Source organism: Manis javanica, chromosome 3, assembly GCF_040802235.1.
Source record: "Manis javanica isolate MJ-LG chromosome 3, MJ_LKY, whole genome shotgun sequence".
In the NCBI taxonomy this organism is placed as follows: domain Eukaryota; kingdom Metazoa; phylum Chordata; class Mammalia; order Pholidota; family Manidae; genus Manis; species Manis javanica.
Window position 1 is genome coordinate 55,836,197 of NC_133158.1, and position 20,558 is coordinate 55,856,754.

Below are 20,558 nucleotides of genomic sequence, written 5' to 3' on the forward strand. Positions count from 1 at the left end.
TCTGTCAGGCCTCTTAGGGCCACTGCCTAATTTTAAGCCAAAGCCAGATGTTTCAGGTTTTTGAACAGTACCATTTTGCTTCCAGGTACCAATTTCTGTTTTGTTTTTCTATTGTTGTGAAGCTGACAACTATAAAGCGTAGTGGCTTTCAAAAAACCAAGTTATTTATTTTGAAACGTTCCTTCAGACTGGTGGCTTTCCCTTCTGCCCTCCACTATCATCTCCCAAATCTACTTGCCATAGAAGTTTCTGTTACACGAGGGTGAAAAATAGGTGATTCCAGAACTGGGGCTCAGAGGTTGGAAGATAAGCCTAGAACTTCTTGTCCCAGAATATAAGGAAATACAAAAAAAAAAAAAAAGAGGGCATATAAAAAAGATCCAGGAGTTGGCCTAAAGAGAAATTTCTTTATCAGCTGGGTTATAATGGATTATAAACCATTGGATAAAATGAAAATCTGTGAGTTCATGCAGCAAATAGGTCAGTAAGTCAGTATGTATGTATTTTTTTAAATAGGAAAGGAAATTTCATAAGTGAAAAACACTGTATACTTCAGAATAGAAAAAATTTCCAAAGTCATTATTTTTTATACCTACAGCATTCTTTTTTTATGGTTGTAACCTATCTCATTTTTTTCTTTTAACTATAAAATAACTAACTATAGTTTGATACACATAGTAGTCTTTCCCTCAGTAGTCGGATTTGATTCATTTTATGTAAGTACTTAATTTTTTGGAAATAAATTCTTTTCAATCCAGGTTTTATAGTACTTCCTAAAAAATCATAAAGGTAAATTACGATTTGGTCCTTTTTCAGTATGTTAATTATGTTAAGTCTTACTTTAGATGAAGCTATAAAGGTAGAGGACAGAAAAATCTTATTTCTGAGTCCACAGTTTTTGTTTCATCCATTTGTTTGCCCATATTTTTAAACAAATATTTTATCAAGCACCTATGTGCTATGTACTATGATGACACTGCAAAATTCCAGGCATACAAAATTGAACAAAACAGATATAGTCCCTACCCTCACAACATATCAACTCATTAAATATTGGCTGTGTGATTATGGAGTGCTCATTCTTATGTATCTCCCACTAATATTAAAGAATCTTTTTGCTTTTTTTAGGCTTTTTTCTTTAGCTTGTTATTTTAAAACTTAAGAGTATCTTTCAGATGAATTTGACTTTGAGGGTAAAATATTTGAAAAAAAGGAAAATAATTAGGCATTTGATTGCAAATGAAATGCCTTAAAACTTTTTTCATTGATGTATTTCTTTCAGTTAATTGAAACTTCCATGATGTATCCCTCAGCCAAAAATTTTCTCATGTGTTTCTCAGGCCAAAATTGGCTTTTTCTGCTTTGCTTAACTGAATAATGCATCCAGTGGCTGTTCCAAAGAAGGTGTAGTTATTGGCTCATATTACTAGCATTAGCAGGAAAGATAATGGCTTGTGAAAGATCAAGGCCACATTCAGGATATGATACATAGAAGTAACTTTGTAGCTTAGGTGCAGAATCATGTATTATGCAGTTTGTGGCCTTTTACAATACTTCACAGGTCTCATTTAAGATTGCTGGGTGGAAAACAATTTAGGATTGATTACGCTGATCCAGAGATAGTTTCGGAAGACTGTGTCACATAAATAGTCCGATCTATATTTGTGAAATCCAAAGGTTATGGTAGTGCCACAGAGATACAGTAACCTCTCTCTTTTTATCTCACTGAAAGATAAGCAAACTTTTAAGTATTCTAATGTAAATCGTTTACAATAAATGTTCTCTGCATTTTTCTGCCTTCTAAAAGTGGAGTATACTGAATGCAATATTACTTATTTTTGGTGACCAAAAATATAAACTGTACTCAGCTGTATGTTATTGCATGGTACAATATCCTATAATTTTGGGAGTTTTGTATTTTTTTGTTTTTGCTGTGTTGCTGTCAACCTCATAAAGCTGGCTGTATGTGTGCCTATCTGCATTTATAGTATGTGAAGTAATTTTCCATGCATTATTTGATTTGATTCTTTGGATAATGGCAAGAGGCAATGACAGAGGAGATGGAGAACTGGATGGATTCAAGATATACTTGGACCAAGAAACTGACTGTGTTGTTAGATTAGATTGGGAAAACGAAAAGTGACAGGATGATTCCAGAATTTTGACTTAAGCAACTGGTTGGACAAAAGCATTATGTACTGGAGATAGGAAATTTAAAAAAAGGAATATATTTGCAAATTGTGTATTTCAGTGGCATTGTGTATGTAGAATTAGTTCTCAAAAGCTAAGAAGTCTTTTTTCCCTTCTATGGAAAAACATGAGGTAATTTTGAAGCATTCAATTTACATACAAACTCAAGATACGCCTATACATGAGAATTTCCTCCATCAGTTTAGTCACCAACTCAGATGTGGTTAAATTTTGTATGTCTTTATTTCTTTGTTTTGATCTTTAAAGATGAATGAAATTGGAAGTATTAGTCGGTGTTCTAGCTGAGCACTTTACTATTTTGAACATAATTTAATAGTATGAAAGGAGAAAAGAGCATTCGATATTCAAAGGGCAGTGAACTACATCTGTCACAAATAACGTGACCCTTTTAAAAATGCAAAATATATTGAGTATTATGTTACATATAGAGTCTTTCTGTTTTAAGATAGTGAATTGGTTCATCTTTTTTGGGATGGGGGAGGTGTAATAAATTCGTATAATTAATTCAATGTATGTGATAGATTTCAATCCATTGCAATTGTTTCTGTTGCTCAGATGGTCTTGTCTTTGGTCATTGGGAGCAAAGATAGCTCCTAACCTATTTTGACATGACCCTGATAATCTTCAGTAAAGAAGGGGCAGAATTTTTTTGTTCTGTTGCTCTTTGCTTTGCTAAAATCATCAATGTTGTCTGTGTTTTTAGGAAAGTGGATCTTAGGTATTCATTTCTTTCTTAGGTTATTTGGTACTTAGGGTGATCTTTTGTAAGCAGATATGCTTCAGAATTTGTGTTGATTGCAAAGAATAATGGTCTTATTTTTAGTATATGTGGAGACTCAGAAGGAATCAGCATTTCTATCAACAGGTGTAGAGGCCTATGTTAAAATAGTTCTCTCAATCAATTAATAAATGTTTAAATGTGTTCCTTGGACCAGTCTCCACAATAGGACCTCAGGAATTCAATCAGTCACAAAATATGCTTACTTAACATTTCAATAAAATCAGTTCCTAGGATTGACTTTAAACTCAGTTTATTTTTTTCTTTCAGATCTGTCTCGAAATCGTCTCTCAGAAATTCCCATAGAAGCATGTCACTTTGTTTCTCTTGAGAATCTCAACTTGTACCAAAATTGTATTCGGTATATACCAGAGGCAGTTCTAAACCTGCAAGCTCTAACATTCTTAAATGTTAGGTAAGAGCATTGTTTTGTTTTGTTTTGTTTTTAAAATTTTTGTCCTTATTGGTCTTTTCAGCTTTCCCTTTCACTAAAATTTACATTATCTGTTCATATCTGCAGTATCTATAAACATTCTTAGGCTAACTTAACAGTATTTCCTGTGTTCCCGTAGTTTTTCCCCTTGTCTTTGGCTTTGTAGTAATTAACAAACTAATAGTCATTAGCCTAATAAGCTTGCAGCAGCCTTGTAGCAATGGTTCTTTATATTTTTTCAAATGATCTTCATCAAATGAGAATAGTAGATCTGAAATTACTTTGTTTAGTTCTTGTATATTATAATTTGTGTATTATGTACATTTGTATTATGTATTTTCATGTATTAAGTTCTGAGTGTATAAATGCATTTATTCAACTCATCTCCATTTTTTTCATATATTACAAAAATTCTTTTCATTATTAAAATTATAAATATTCATTGATGAAAATGAGCAAATGTAGAAAAGTATAAAGAGAATTCCTCAAAATGTATCTGAGTTGTATAATTATAGGTGGTCTTTTCCTTCTTTTTAATCTTCAGTAGTTTAATTGTTAGTGATATTGATACAATTTTGAAATAAATATATACGTATATAGTAGAGTAATACAAATAAGAGTAATGCAAATAAATAATTATGTTCCTATTATTAGGAATCAGGATTTTCAAAGTAAGATAAATTAGATACAAGTATAAATTCAAGACTTTAAAAATGCTCTAAAGTTAAATTTGAATTGAAAATGTCAGTAAGACTTCAGTTTTTTCGTGCTTTTTTCTAATGTACATTAGAAACAGTAGCAATAAGCTCCTCTAGCATCTAGATTTTGGTCTCTTTATACCATTCCCCTCTAAAAGCAACCAGGAGTCCATGGGAAATGACTGATTCTTGGTCTATGGCCATGTTTTTAAACCTTTTTTTTAAAATTTAATTTAAGTTATTTTATTTTTTGAGAGGGCATCTCTCATATTTATTGATCAAATGGTTGTTAACAACAATTAAATTCTGTATAGGGGAGTCAGTCCTCAATGCACAATCATTAATCCACCCCAAGCCTAATTCTCATCAGTCTCCAATCTTCTGAAGCATAACGAACAAGTTCTTACATGGTGAACAAATTCTTACATGATGAACAGTACAAGGGCAGTCACCACAGAAACTTTCGGTTTTGATCACACATTATGAACTAAAAACAATCAAGTCAAATATGAATATTTGTTTGATTTTTATACTTGATTTATATGTGGATCCCACATTTCTACCTTTATTATTATTATTTTTATTTTTAATAAAATGCTGAAGTGGTAGGTGGATGCAAGATAAAGGTAGAAAACATAGTTTAGTGTTGTAAGAGAGCAAATGTAGATGATCAGGTGTGTGCCTGTAGACTATGTGTTAATCCAAGCTAGACAGGCGCATTAAAACATCCATGGATGCAGAAGATTTCTCTCAAAACAGGGGGGGGTGAGGTTTTAAGCCTCACCACTGTTGATCAACAATTTCTCACCTGATGGACCCCCTGCAACTGTGCCTGTCTTAGGTTGTTCCTCCCTTGAGGAATCTTACGCGTCTCTGGCTAACCAGTCATCTTCCGGGGCGGGAGATGAAAAGTTGGTAAGTGAGAGAGAAGCCATATTGTTTGAAAAGCTTAGCTTTTTACTTCTTCGCAGATTTATGCCCTCTGGCTTCTATGCCCAGCATTTGTCTTGAGGTATCTTTACCTCTTGGAGGAATTATGATACTCAGTAAATTCGATATGAGGCACAAATTCTATTTAAGGGTTGTAATTAGGAAGGAAGAAGAAAAGCTATAGAGGTAGCAGATGGAAGAAAACATGGGAGGATTGATTATTTCTTTGACATATCTTCTTGTAGAGTACCTTAAGCATGTATAGGTTTTAAACTACTAATTAAATTGCACACACACATTAACATAATAGGAATACAGTTACATAACCAAAGCAGATCTATAATTACCAGCCATCTCCAGTGAAGCCAAGAAAACCAGTTAGGCACCCTAGGCATTTGTGAAAATTTGTCAATGATATGATGGATATTGTCCAACTGTACTTGAACACTCTGAGAGAAATCAGACAAATTAAAACAAACCATTCCTGGGAACTGTTCACATCTCATATGTTCTTTTAACAGTAGATAGTCTGTAGTTGTAAGATTTTGGAGTGCTACAACTTGCACTTCTCCTAATTCTTGGTTAAGTTCCAACAGTATAGATCCAGTCAAATTTGTTGTTTTACTGAAAGCACAGGCCAACTTAGATATCTCCTTCTTCATTCCAATGGCAAGTCTAGGGAACTGGTGGGATGGATGCAGCTACAACGGCAGCATCGCCTGGATCTTTGTTGAGGTTTTTTGATGATCATCTTCTGGTATGACTCTTCCAGAGAGTGCTGATGTTGGAAGTTTTTCTTCATATCGTATCTTAGTTCATTTTCTGGGTAGCCAAATTAGGCTTTGATCCTCTGTATAAACACAAACAGACCCTTTGCCTGCACTTTGATATGCCCTTTATACCATTGTGTAGAACTCATTGGAGCTCACCACACAGGAACTGCTTTTTTTTTTCTATTAAGAGGAAGAAATATTATCAGAAAAGTGTACCTCCATAGTCGATCATCTGACACCCTTTAAGTGATCAAAATTAAGGATATTTAAAGCATGCATTAATCATTGATTTACAGTTGGTTTTATCCTATAAAGGAGTAATCCCCCTTTCTTTCATTTTTTTATCTTTAATCTACACTTAGATGAAGAATATTATATTTACTAGGCTCTCCCCTATACCAGGTCCCCCCTATAAACCACTTTACAGTCACTGTCCATCAGCATAGCAAAATGTTGTAGAATCACTACTTGTCTTCTCTGTGTTGTACAGCTCTCCCCTTTCTCCCTCCACCCCCATGCATGCTAATCTTAATACCCCCTTTCTTTTTCCCCTCCTTATCCCTCCCTGCCCACCCATCCTCCCCAGTCCCTTTCCCTTTGGTACCTGTTAGTCCATTTTTGGGTTCTGTGATTCTGCTGCTGTTTTGTTCCTTCAGTTTTTCCGTTGTTCTTATAGTCCACAGATGAGTGAAATCATTTGGTATTTCTCTTTCTCCGCTTGGCTTATTTCACTGAGCATAATACCATCCAGCTCCATCCATGTTGCTGCACATGGTAGAATTTTCCCTCTTCTTATGGCTGAGTAGTATTCCATTGTGTGTATGTACCACATTTTCTTTATCCATTCATCTACCAATGGACATTTAGGTTGATTCCAATTCTTGGCTATTGTAAATAGTACTGCAATAAACATAGGGGTGCATCTGTCCTTCTCAAACTTGATTGCTGTGTTCTTAGGGTAAATTCCTAGGAGTGGAATTCCTGGGTCAAATGGTAGGTCTGTTTTGAGCATTTTGATGAACCTCCATACTGCTTTCCACAATGGTTGAACTAATTTACATTCCCACCAGCAGTGTAGGAGGGTTCCCCTTTCTCCACAGCCTCGCCAACATTTGTTGTTGTTTGTCTTTTGGATGGCAGCCATCCTTACTGGTGTGAGGTGATATCTCATTGTAGTTTTAATTTGCATTTCTCTGATAATTAGTGATGTGGAGCATCTTTTCATGTGTCTCTTGGCCATCTGTATTTCTTTTTTGGAGAACTGTCTGTTCAGTTCCTCTGCCCATTTTTTAATTGGATTATTTGTTTTTTGTTTGCTGAGGCATGTGAGCTCTTTATATATTTTGGATGTCAAGCCTTTATCAGATCTGTCATTTACGAAAATATTCTCCCATACTGTAGGGCACCTTTTTGTTCTATTGATGGTGTCCTTTGCTGTACAGAAGCTTTTCAGCTTGATATAGTCCCACTTGTTCATTTTTGCTTTTGTTTTCCTTGCCCGGGGAGATATATTCATGAAGAAGTCGCTAATGTAGATGTCCAAGAGATTTTTGCCTATGTTTTCTTCTAAGAGTTTTATGGTTTTATGACTTACATTCAGGTCTTTGATCCATTTTGAATTTTACTTCTGTGAATGGGGTTAGACAGTGGTCCAGTTCCATTCTCTTACATGGAGCTGTCCAGTTTTGCCAGCACCATCTGTTGAAGAGACTGTCATTTCACCATTGTATGTCCATGGCTCCTTTATTGAATATTAATTGACCATACATGTTTGGGTTAATGTCTGGAGTCTCTAATCTGTTCCACTGTTCTGTGGCTCTGTTCTTGTGCCAGTACCAAATTGTCTTGATTACTATGGCTTTGTAGTAGAGCTTGAAGTTGGGGAGTGAGATCCCCCCTACTTTATTCTTCTTTCTCAGGATTGCTTTGGCTATTCGGGGTCTTTGGTGTTTCTATATGAATTTTTTAATTATTTGTTCCAGTTCATTGAAGAATGTTGCTGGTAATTTGATAGGGATTGCGTCAAATCTGTATATTGCTTTGGGCAGGATGGCCATTTTGACAATATTAATTCTTCCTAGTCATGAGCATGGGATGAGTTTCCATTTGTTAGTGTCCTCTTTAATTTCTCTTAAAGAGTGTCTTATAGTTTTCAATGTATAGGTCTTTCACTTCTTTGGTTAAGTTTATTCCTAGGTATTTTATTCTTTTTGATGCAATTGTGAATGGAATTGTTTTCCTGATTACTCTTTCTATTGGCTCATTGTTAGTGTATAGGAAAGCCACAGATTTCTGTGTGTTAATTTTTTATCCTGCAACTTTGCCGTATTCCAATATCAGTTCTAGTAGTTTTGGAGTGGAGTCTTTAGGGTTTTTTATGTGCAATATCATGTCATCTGCAAATAGTGACAGTTTAACTTCTTCTCTACCAATCTGGATTCCTTCTGTTTCTTTGTTTTGTCTGATTGCCGTGGCTAGGACCTCAAGTACTATGTTAAATAACAGTGGGGAGAGTGGGAATCCCTGTCTAGTTCCCGATCTCAGAGGAAAAGCTTTCAGCTTCTCGCTGTTCAGTATAATGTTGGCTGTGGGTTATCATATTTATTATGTTGAGGTACTTGCCCTCTATTCCCATTTTGCTGGGAGTTTTTATCATGAATGGATGTTGAATTTTGTCAAATGCTTTTTCAGCATCTATGGAGATGATCATGTGGTTTTTGTCTTTCTTTTTGTTGATGTGGTGGATGATGTTGATGCATTTTCGAATGTTGTACCATCCTTGCATCCCTGGGATGAATCCCACTTGGTCATAGTGTATGATCCTTTTGATATGCTGTTGAATTCTGTTTGCTAATATTTTATTGAGTATTTTTGCATCTACATTCATCAGGGATATTGGTCTGTAATTTTCTTTTTTGGTGGGGTCTTTGCCTGGTTTTGGTATTAGGGTGATGTTGGCTTCATAGAATGAGTTTGGGAGTATTCCCTCCTCTTCTATTTTGTGGAACACTTTAAGGAGAATGGGTATTATGTCTTCTCTGTGTGTCTGATAAAATTCCAAGGTAAATCCGTCCGGCCCTGGGGTTTTGTTCTTGGGTAGTTTTTTGATTACTGTTTCAATTTCTTTGCTCGTAATTGGTTTGTTTAACTTTTGTGTTTCCTCCTTGGTCAGTCTTGGAAGGTTGTATTTTTCCAGGAAGTTGTCCATTTCTTCTAGGTTTTCCAGCTTGTTGGCATACAGATTTTCACAGTAGTCTTTAATAATTCTTTGTAGTTCTGTGGATTTTGTCATGATTTTTCCATTCTCATTTCTGATTCTATTGATTTGTGTTGATTCTTTTTTTCTCTTAATAAGTCTGGCTAGAGGCTTATCTATTTTGTTTATTTTCTCAAAGAACCAGCTCTTGGTTTTGTTGATTTTTGCTATTGTTTTATTCTTCTCTATTTTTTTAAATTTCTTCTATGATCTTTATTATGTCCCTCCTTCTGCTGACTTTAGGCCTCATTTGTTCTTCTTTTTCCAGTTTTGATAATCGTGATGTTAGACTATTCATTTGGGATTGTTCTTCCTTCTTCAAGTGTGCCTGGATCGCTATATACTTTCCTCTTAAGACTGCTTTCGCTGCGTCCCACAGAAGTTGGGGCTTTGTGTTGTTGTTATTTCTTTCTATATATTCCTTGATCTCTATTTTGATGTGTTCGTTGATCCATTGATTATTTAGAAGCATGTTGTTAAGCCTCCATGTGTTTGTGAGCCTTTTTGTTTTTATAGAATTTATTTCAGGTTTTATACCTTTGTGGTCTGAAAAATTGGTTGGTAGAATTTCAATCTTTTGGTATTTACTGAGGCTGTTTTTGTGGACTAGTATGTGGTCTATTCTGGAGAATGGTCCATGTGCACTTAAGAAGAATGTATATCCTGTTGCTTTTGGATGTTGAGTTCTATAGATGTCTGTTAGGTCCATCTGTTCTAGTGTGTTTTTCAGTGCCTGTGTGTCCTTACTTATTTTCTGCCTGGTGGATCTATCCTTTGGGGTGAGTGGTGTGTTGAAGTCTCCTAAAATGAATGCATTGCAGTCTTTTTACCTCTTTAGTTCTGTTAGTATTTGTTTCACATATGCTGGTGCTCCTATGTTGGATGCATATATATTTAGAATGGTTATATCCTCTTGTTGGACTGAGCCCTTTATCATTATGTAGTGTCCTTCTTTATCTCTTGTTACTTTCTTTGTTTTGAGGTCTATTTTGTCTTGATACTAGTACTGCAACCCCTGCTTTCTTCTCACTGTTGTTTGTCTGAAATATGTTTTTCCATCCCTTGACTTTTAGTCTGTGCATGTCTTTGGGTTTGAGATGAGTTTCTTGTAAGCAGCATATAGATGGGTCTTGCTTTTTTATCCATTCTATTACTCTGTGTCTTTTAATTCGTGCATTAAGTCCATTTACATTTAGGGTGACTATTGAGAGATATGTACTTATTGGCATTGCAGGCTTTAGATTCGTGGTTACCAAAGGTTCAAGGTTAGCTTCTTTAGTATCTTACTGCCTAACTTAGCTCACTTATTGAGCTGTTATATACACTGTCTGTAGATTCTCTTCTTCTCTCCCTTCTTATTCCTCCTCCTCCATTCTTCATATGTTGTGTGTTTTGTTCTGTCCTCTTTTTAGGAGTGCTCCCATCTAGAGCAGTCCCTGTAAGATGCCCTGTAGAGGTCGTTTGTGGGAAGCAAATTCCCTCAGCTTTTGCTTGTCTGGGAATTGTTTAATCCTGCCATCATATTTCAATGATAGTCGTGCTGGATGCAGTATCCTTGGTTCAAGGCCCTTCTGTTTCATTGCATTAAATATATCATGCCATTCTCTTCTGGCCTGTAGGGTTTCTGTCAAGAAGTCTGATGATAGCCTGATGGGTTTTCCTTTATAGGTGACCTTTTTCTCTCTAGCTGCCTTTAAAACTCTTTCCTTGTCCTTGATCCTTGCCATTTTAATTATCACGTGTCTTGGTGTTGTCCTCCTTGGATCCTTTCTGTTTGGGGTTCTGTGTATTTCTGTGGTCTGTTCTTATTTCCTCCCCCAGTTTGGGGAAGTTTCCAGCAATTATTTCTTCAAAGAGACTTTCCCTTTTCCTCTCTCTTCTTCTTCTGGTACCCCTATAATACGGATATTGTTCCTTTTGGATTGGTCACAAAGTTCTCTTAGTATTGTTTTGTTCCTGGAGATCCTTTTATCTCTCTCTATGTCAGCTTCTATACGTTCCTGTTCTCTGGTTTCTATTCCTTCAATGGCCTCTTGCATCTTATCCATTCTGCTTATAAATCCTTCCAGGGTTTGTTCCACTTCTGTGATCTCCTTCCTGACATCTGTGATCTCCCTCCGGACTTCATCCCATTGCTCTTGCATTTTTCTCTGCATCTCTGTCAGCATATTCATGATTTTTATTTCGAATTCTTTCAGGAAGACTGGTTAGGTCTGTCTCCTTCTTAGGTGTTGTCTCTGTGATCTTTGTCTGCCTGTAGTTTTGCCTTTTCATGGTGATAGAGATAGTTTGCAGAGCTGGTACGAGTGACAGCTGGAAGAGCTTTCCTTCTTGTTGGTTGGTGGCCTTCCTCTCCTGGGAGAATAGCGACGTCTAGTAGCTTGTGCTTGGCAGCTGTGTGCAGGCAGGGCTTCTGCTTCCTGCCCGGCTACTATGTAATTTATCTCCACTGTTACTGTGGGCGTGGCCTGGCTCGGGCTGCTGCTCCAAAATTGTGGAGCCCCATTGGAGGGCGAGTGGCCGGGAAGCTATTTATCTCCGTAATGGGCCTCTGTGCCTCCTGCTGCCCAGGGGGTTAGAGTGCCCAGAGATCCCCAGATTCCCTGCCTCTGGACTAAGTGTCCTGCCCTGCCCCTTTAAGACTTCCAAAAAGCACTCTCGAAACCAAAACAACAGCAAAAATAAATAAATAAATAATTTATTAATTAAATCATTAAAAGAAAGAAAAACACACGATTTTCTTTGTCCTCAGGTGCTGGTCTCAGGCACCTGCTCACCGGTCTTGCTGCCCTGTTTCCCTAGTATTGTGGTGTCTGTTCTTTTAAGTCTTCCAAAAAGCACTCGCCAACGAAAAAAAAAAGGAAAAAAATTGGCCTGTCCCATTTCTTTGTTCTCCGGTGTCAGCCTCAGGCACCCCCTCACCGGTCCTGTCGCCCTGTTTCCCTAGTATCCAGGACCCCACGCATGCACTGTGTCTGTGCTCTGGTCCGGATGGCTGGGGCTGGGTGTTCAGCAGTCCTAGGCTCCTTCTCCCTCCCTGCTGACTCCTCTCCTCCCTCTGCGAGCTGGGGAGAGGGGTCCTCGGGTTCCGCGGGGCTCGGGCTTGTATCTTACCCCCTTCGCGAGGCGCTGCCTTCTCGCAGGTGTGGATGTGGTCTGGATGTTGTCCTGTGTCCTCTGGTCTCTATTTTAGGAAGAGTTGTCTTTGTTATATTTTCATAGATATTTGTGGTTTTGGGAGGAGACTTATGCTGCTCTACTCACGCCGCCATGTTGGCTCCGCCCCCAATCTTGTCCTTTTTTTCTAGGCTTTCAGTCAGATTTTTAAATGAGCTTTTCCCCTGTCATGAAATGTCCTTTGGAAATATTTTTATGTGTAATCATTTTATTATACAGTTTATACACTTTTAAAATTCATTTTCCTTCTAAGTTATTTACTTTAGTTCATTTTTTTGCCACGATAAAAGTAGTACTAGTAAAGAATTCTGTACATAAATATTTTTCTCTTAAGATAAAGATCTAGGAGTCGAATTGTTACTGAACTAAATTTTTTTATGGGCTCGGATCTATAGTAGTCAAATCAGCAGAAAAGGTCTTGAAGATGGGGAACAATTGGTCCTAAGAATTAAGAGGTTAAATCTACATAAGCAGAATTTTAACTTATTTTTATCTTAATGATAGATGTTTTATTTTTAGCCCTCATTGGCATGTTTTTGTATAAATAAAAGATCCCTTTCCCGTTCTTCAGTTAATATATTTGAAATCACAACCTGTCACTTGTTTTGTATAGAACTATATTTGTATCATTTATGTACATTTGATTATGGAACTGTAATAATAAAGGAAATGGATTTTAAACACTTTCATGTTTATAACTCTTCCTTGGAAGGAAAAGGAGAGAATGATAGTTATCTCACCTATTTTAAAATCATTTTTTGTAATAAATTCAACTTTAATAATATGTCTTTATATGGTACTTGATTATTTAGAAAGGAGTTTTATGGTGCAAGAGCCCTATAAAATAGGTAGAAGAGGTATTAAGATCTACAATTTAAAGATGAGGAATCTATAAGATACAGATGGTTAAATTTGTCTCTGAAGTATTAAAGCTGACAAGTGAGGAAATGAAGGCTAGAATTCAAATCTAATACCGCGCTTGATCCTTGCAAGATTTATATTTGTTATTTTCCTGAGTATAGAATGGGAAAAGTGGAAAATTTTTTTAATGAGTGGTTAGCTCTGATTCTTCTCTTTTCCTACTTATCCTTTAGTCGGAACCAACTATCAACTTTGCCAGTACACTTGTGTAATTTACCATTGAAGGTCCTAATTGCTAGTAATAACAAATTGGTTTCGCTTCCAGAAGAAATTGGACTTCTCAGACATTTAACAGAACTTGTAAGTTAATTTATTATTTTTTGATTGTCCTGCATATATGTATATCCATATAGTGATACCATACTCTTTTATGTGGTAAAGACCCATTACTAAGGTCTGTATTTGAATTATTTTCTAATATTGATAATTAAGTTTTACTGGTTGATTAGTACTTAAGTGCTTCCTCTCAGAATTAAGAAAGAACTCAATGTACAAGTCTAAAAGGCCCACATGGAATGGAAAAGGTCATTAGAGTTAGCTTCTACTCAATATTAAGTGATTTGTATGTTACTAAACTTTTGAGATATAGGTTAGTAATGAATTTTAACTTTTCAAGTTAAATCTTGTTAGTAGCATCAGTATTCTGATTTTTGGTTAGCCCTTTTAGGGAAATGGGCACTACAAAGGTCAGGCTAATTTTTTGGCCTAACTTGCTTCTTAGAGCCTATCTCCTGCTCTAAAGTAAGCTATTCTTTACTGTCTTATGTTTTCTTTTTTTTAGTGTTCTGGATATATATTTTTCTTCTTTTTTTTTTTTTTAAGGTATCATTGATATACAGTCTTATGAAGGTTTCACAAGAAAAACAATGTGGTTATTACATTCACCCTTATTATCGAGTTCCCCTACCTCATACCCCATTGCAGACACTGTCCATCAGTGTAGTAAGATAACTACTGCCTTATTATATTTTCTAAGCTTAACCCTCACCTACCACTCCTTGTTACTCTTGAGAATTTATTTCTGGGTGTGAGACTAACACTTCTCTCATTGAATCACCACAGTAAGATTATGCATTGGATACTATAATTATCATCATATTATAGCTGAGAAACCTAGCACTCAGATAGGTTAAGTAATTTGCCCAAGATTCCATAACCAAAACAACTTGAAACCAGTCTACCTTAGCTCCAGTGCCCATGTTTCATATTTCTAAAATGGTCAAATACAGTTATGTCCCTTCAGATTTGGGAAGGTAGTTGCATGTAGGTTTATTAACAAAGGTGGGCATAAACAAAAAATAAATACATATAATCTAGTTGGACCAGTTATTAACTCACTTTTTCAGGTGGACTATGAATATAAAGAAATGTAAAAGTTCACAAATATAACAGACTCATTAGAAAGTATATTTATCACTTTTATATTACCTAATAAATATATTTAAAATATATTTAATAAATCTGGAGTCTAGATACTGTTTAGATCTAGGAAATGGAGTCTAAAATGTAGTTTCTTGGCTTTTCTACAGAACCTGGTTAATAACATTAACTAGTAGTAAATTGTACTTAGGATTCAAATTCTGATTTTCAAATCAGATTTTAAACTTTCTGTTTCCAATTATTGAATCCCAAATACTTAAAAGTAGATATGCCTCGCAGAAGGCACTTTTCGTCTTTCTACAAAACGTATGAGTTAATATCTTCAATCATACAAATAACTTGTAGCAGAGTAAGAATTAGTAATCCAGAAGTTCCTAATTTCCCACTTGAGGTCTTTCTGCAACCTCCTTACTGCTGCTTTTCATCTTTATCCTTCATTTTTAAGTGAGGGTAAAATAATGTCTTTCAACATACACATTTTTGGAGATAAATATTACAAATTGCTATTACCTTCTGGCTCAGGCTTTATTTTCCCATCCTTTCAACTTCTTTTCCTTTTAACATTGATGCCTAGAGTATCAGACTAAGAAGTCTAGCTTCTGATTCTACTTCAGTCATTAATTGGTAGGAAAAGTAAAAAATATTATTTTCTCTAAGAATATTTTGGGTAAATTAAAAAATAATGTCTGAAGTTTATTGAAGTTTTTGGTAAGTGGTCTTTTCTAATATTGAATCTATAGTATTTTCTATTTTACTTAAGTATTGGAGGGATTTTAAGTGTTATTGTAGCATTTTGGAGCTTTTATTAACCTAGTCAGTTTCCCACTACTACACATGGGTTAACAAATTATTCTGGCTAGTCTCAGAATTAGGGAATTCTTAATTTATCCATCTTGGAACCTGTAGTCAGTCTATTTTCAGAACCAGTGGTATCAGCTATTAACCAGGATGCCATAAGGCCTACCTTATATATGCATTGACATCAGGTTGATCCCATACAAATAGAACAGTATCTATTTTTTTCCATACCTTTTGCATTATGGGTACTTTCCTATTTTTTCCCCTCATGTTCAGTTTGATAAAAAATCATTTGATACATAAAGAACTCACATACCTCAACAAACAAAAAACAAATAACCTGAGTAAAAAATGGTCAGAGGATCTGGACAAACATTCTCCAAAGAAGAAATTCAGATGGCCAACAGGCACATGAAAAGATGCTCCACATCGTTAATCAACAGGGAAATGCAAATTAAAACAATGAGATATCAGACCAGTTAGGATGGCCAACATCCAAAAGACAAGAAACAAAAAATGCTGGTGAGGATGTGGAGAAAGGGGAACCCTCCTACACTGTTGGTGAGAATGTAGATTAGTTCAACCATTGTGGAAAGCAATATGGAGGTTCCTCAAAAAACCAAAAATAGAAATACCATTTGACCCAGGAATTCCACTCCTAGGAATTTACCTGAAGAAAAGATCCTTGATTCAAAAAGACATATGCACTCCTATGTTTATCGTAGCCAAGATGTGGAAGCAGCCTAAGTGTCCATCAGTAGATGAATGGATAAAGATGTGGTACATATACACAATGGAATATTATTCAGCCATAAGAAGAAAACAAATCCAGCATTTGCAACAGCATGGATGGATCTAGAGGGTGTACTATGCTCAGTGAAATAAGCCAGGTGGAGAAAGACAAGTACCAAATGATTTCACTCATTTGTGGAGTATAACAACAAAGCAAAACTGAAGGAACAAAACAGCAGCAGACTCTTGAAGACTCTGGGAAGGTACTAGTGGTTACCAAAGGGGCAAAGGGTTGGGGAGGCAGGTGGAGAGGGAGGTCGTTATAATTAACACACACAATATAGGTAAGTCATGGGGAAGGCAGCATTGGACGGAGAAAACCAGTAATGACTCTATAGCATCTTACTATGCTGGTGAACAGTGATTGCAGTTGGGTGGGGGAGATTTGATAATAAGGGTGAATGTTGAAATCATAGTGTTGCTCATGTGAAACTTTCATAAGATTGTATACCAATGATACCTTAATTTTAAAAAAATTGGTTTGATCATCTTCAGTGCATTTTTATTTATATTCTTGAACAGTTTGAACTAGTATTTTGAAAACAGGATTTCCTTTCAAGTAATTTTGTCAATAATTTTTATCATTGTGTTTTTTCTTCTAATTTCCTTAGAACAATATAAAATAAAAGTATTTTTTTTAAATGATCTGTTTTTGTGTTTTTCTTGTTTTATCTTTCCACCAACATTTTTTTCATTTGATCTGATACTGGGCCTCCTATCCCCATCTTAAAATTAAGGTGTAATTTTAATTCTCACAAAATTAATGTATATCTATATAAAATGTATAACATCAGGCAAAGTCTGTTTTTTAAATTAAAAGCTAGCACAGACTATGGAATTATTCTTGGACACGTAATCATATTTTTTTTACAATATGAGAGACCCTTTGTATTATGTTGTCCACCGTCATTTTACAGATAGTTTAAAGAAGCAGACAAGTTTGTAATATTAGAACATCTATTTTTTTTGTATCTTTTTGAAATAGGATGTGAGCTGCAATGAAATTCAAACAATACCTTCTCAAGTTGGTAACTTGGAGGCCTTGAGAGACCTTAACGTAAGAAGAAATCACTTAGTACGTTTACCTGAAGGTAAGAAGCTGTGAAATAATTACTTTGTTAGTATTTATCTTTTCATTTAAAGATCTCTCATATTGATAAGCACAATACAAAAATGTATAAGAATTAGATCCAGTGTTTAAGATGTAATAGTTTATTTAATGTATGTTATCTCTTACATTGCGCAATATAAAAGTTAGAGTCTTAAGTGAAAAGCTCCAGTAACTATTGACAATAAATGTATATTTAGATCTTGTCAACTAATATAACTGATAACTCAAGGTTGGGTCACTGGAAGTTTCAGTAAGCATAACTGTTTGGGAGAAATGTAACATGTTTTTGATAAGGGGATAGTTTAGTATAAAGAAAAACATTCCTGCAATTAGGACTGACTTAAAAATGGACTTGACTTGAACTTAATTACTATATATCCCTCACTGGAAATGTTCATACAGAGAGTAATTAGCTGTGTGGAAGTAGTATGTAGAGTGAATCATGAAATGGAGTGAGAGAATGCATTAGAAAGCTGGTTACTTTAGGCTGCCTATAAGCTCTGGTATATGTATTTGCTAAAATATTAAGTATAATTTATCAATCTCAGAAATACAAATTCATAAAAAACGAAGCTATAAAAGGAAGCAAAAGGGGGGAGAACCATTCTTTTATTAGATCAGTATCTAAATGTTTTTAATTTTATTATGGAAAATTTCAATATAAATGAGAGCAATGAATCATCCAGCTACACTGTCACCTGCTCATGGCAACTTTGTTTTATCTGTATTCCCATCCACTTTCCTTCACTCTGTCCTCTACATTAACTTGAAGCAACCAGAAATTCATCTGTAAACATTTCAGAACATATATCTATATCTAAATAACAATAATGTATATTGTCTTGATCATGTATATCTAAAAGATAAGGAATCTTCAGGTGTTTTCCTGACAGTAATTCTCTAGTTTCTTCTATTAAATATGACTTACAGTGTATAATAAATATTGAATTATGTAATGATACTTTTGCTTCACTGTAGAATTCAAATGTTTATACCAGTTTGATCCAGTATGATTTTTAGTTCTTAATACTAGAGTAGCTTTGACAGTTTGGATCCCAACTAAGCATCTCAGAAAGTGACTTTTCCAGTCTACTTTTATACACTTATGGCAAGCACACTACTCCAAATCCTGCATATCTTTGCTCCCAGTAGTCTTGTCCAGTAACCTTTACACCTTTTATCTTCAGAGCCTTCCTCATCCCTTCCTGGTTCTGCTTTCTGCCACCTCAGGAATGTAAATGAAGGCCCTCAGCAGAACTGACCAAAATTATGATGGAGGTCCCTATAACCCAAAATGTCTATGTAGAAATACCCCTCTACACAGGACTACCTATGGTGATAGATTTTTAATGGCTTTCTAATGTAATACTACTGAAAAATGAAATCAATTAATGAAAACATTAAGGGTTTTGGTGAAAATGAAAATTCGGAGTTTCAGGTGACAATAGTTTTATCTTCTGTGTTGAACTCTTTCCTGAACTCCTTGTCTTCCTCTTTCTTACTTTTTTTTTTTTTTAGGTTTCTGCTTTATTGAGGTATAATTGATAAATCATCTTTTTTTACTGTTTTGCCAGAGGGCATCTTCTAGTAGTTCCTGAGAACATATCGTGGGAAAATACTTTTTTGAGACTCCACTTGAAAAGAAGTCTCTTCATTCTGTGCTCACCCTTGATTAATAATTCATTTGGTTATAGATTCTACATTGAAAATTATGGTCTCTTCTGAGTTTTTAAGTCTTTTTTCCACAGTAATTTTGCTTTCAATATTAAAACTTGATGAAAATTTGTTTTGTAATGTTAATCAGCTCTATACAGACCGTATATGTTACACAGACATTTAGAAAAGCCTTTAACATGTAAGATGAAATTCAAAACACAAACCAGTTGAAAAAGGAACTCAAACAGTCATCTATAGAAACAGAAGAAAACACTGAAAAACTAGAATTAATATCTACAATTTCAGAGAGATAAGATACTGAAATTACCGAAACAAGAAAGGGATTTTTGTTGAAAATTTGATGCCATATCTAATTCGAGTCCATTGTTTGTGACCAATTTTTTTCTCTCTGGAAGATTTTATGATCTTCCCTTTTTTACTACTGCTCTGAAATGTTATGATGTGTCATAGTATGAGTTGTTTTACTTCAATATACTGGTACCTTGGTGGGCCTCTTTCCAAACCAGAGCCACATTTGTCATTCTGGGAAATTGTCTTATTTCTCTTTTTGATACCGTCCTGACTTCTGGTTTCTGTGTTCTCTCTTTCTAGAATTTTTATGAGTTGGATATTGGATCCCTCTGTGATTTTTCTTATTTTATTGTCATTTCTTTGTCCCTTTGTTTTACCTGGTGGTAAACAGTTTCAACTATTTATGTTCTAACCATTCTTCTGAATTTTTAATTTTGTCATATTTTTCATTTCTAAGAACCCCATTATTCTGTGATCTTTTTTTAAAAAAAATGCCTTCCTTGTTTCAGTAATTCAGTATTTTCTCAGAAATTGGAGATACTAGTTTTAGTTTTTCAAAGTTGTCTTCTGTTTCTGTAGATTACCTGTTTCTTCTGAGTTCCTTTTTTCAATTGGTTTGTGTGTTTTGATTTCCATCTTACATGTTGGATGCTTTTCTAAATGTCTTTGGATCAGATATAGTCTGTACAGAGCTGATGAGAAGTTCCAAATATAGTGGGAAGAAATTGTATAATGCTTATTGAGCAGCAAGCTGGGTACCTTACTGGGGGAACTCCATATCAGTAAAGGCCTTTTATGTAAGACTGTATAGTTTCTCCAGAGAAAGATGTTTAATTTCTTCTACCTTATTGTGTAAATTCCTAACTGCAGTAGTGCCCCCTTACCCGGGGTTTCATTTACCTGCAGTTAACTATGATCCTCCTCCTGACTTAGCAGAAAGTCATCAGTAGCTAGCACTACGTCACAATGCCTACATCATTCACCTCACTTCAACTCATCACAGACATTTTGTCATCTCACATTATCACAGAAACAAAGGGTGAATAGAGTATAAGGTATATTTAGAGAGAAACTACATTCACCTAACGTTTAATACAGTATATTGTTACAGTTGTATTTTATCATGAGTTATTGTTAATCTCTTACTGTGCCTAATTTATAAATTAAACTTCATCATAGGGAAGAGTGTGTGTGTGTGTGTGTGTGTGTGTGTGTGTGTGTGTGTGTGTGTGTGTGTGTGTGTGTGTGTGTGCGTGCGCGCACAGTTGCATACTATCTGCAGTTTTGGGCATCTGCTGGAGTCTTACACTCTGTCTCCTCAGATAATGGGGA

At 35.3% G+C, this 20,558-nt stretch overlaps 1 protein-coding gene across 7 annotated transcripts in view; it reads left to right on the forward strand.

Moving 5' to 3' along the window:
* Positions 1 to 20,558, forward strand: part of LRCH3 (leucine rich repeats and calponin homology domain containing 3) — a 113,819-nt gene that overhangs the window by 32,417 nt on the left and 60,844 nt on the right. For all 7 annotated transcript variants that reach the window (XM_073231477.1, XM_073231478.1, XM_073231476.1 and 4 more), the window contains exons 2-4: positions 3,260 to 3,404; positions 13,351 to 13,477; positions 17,133 to 17,238. In XM_073231477.1, coding sequence (XP_073087578.1) covers positions 3,260 to 3,404; positions 13,351 to 13,477; positions 17,133 to 17,238 — 378 coding nt within the window. The remainder of the gene's footprint in view (positions 1 to 3,259; positions 3,405 to 13,350; positions 13,478 to 17,132; positions 17,239 to 20,558) is intronic.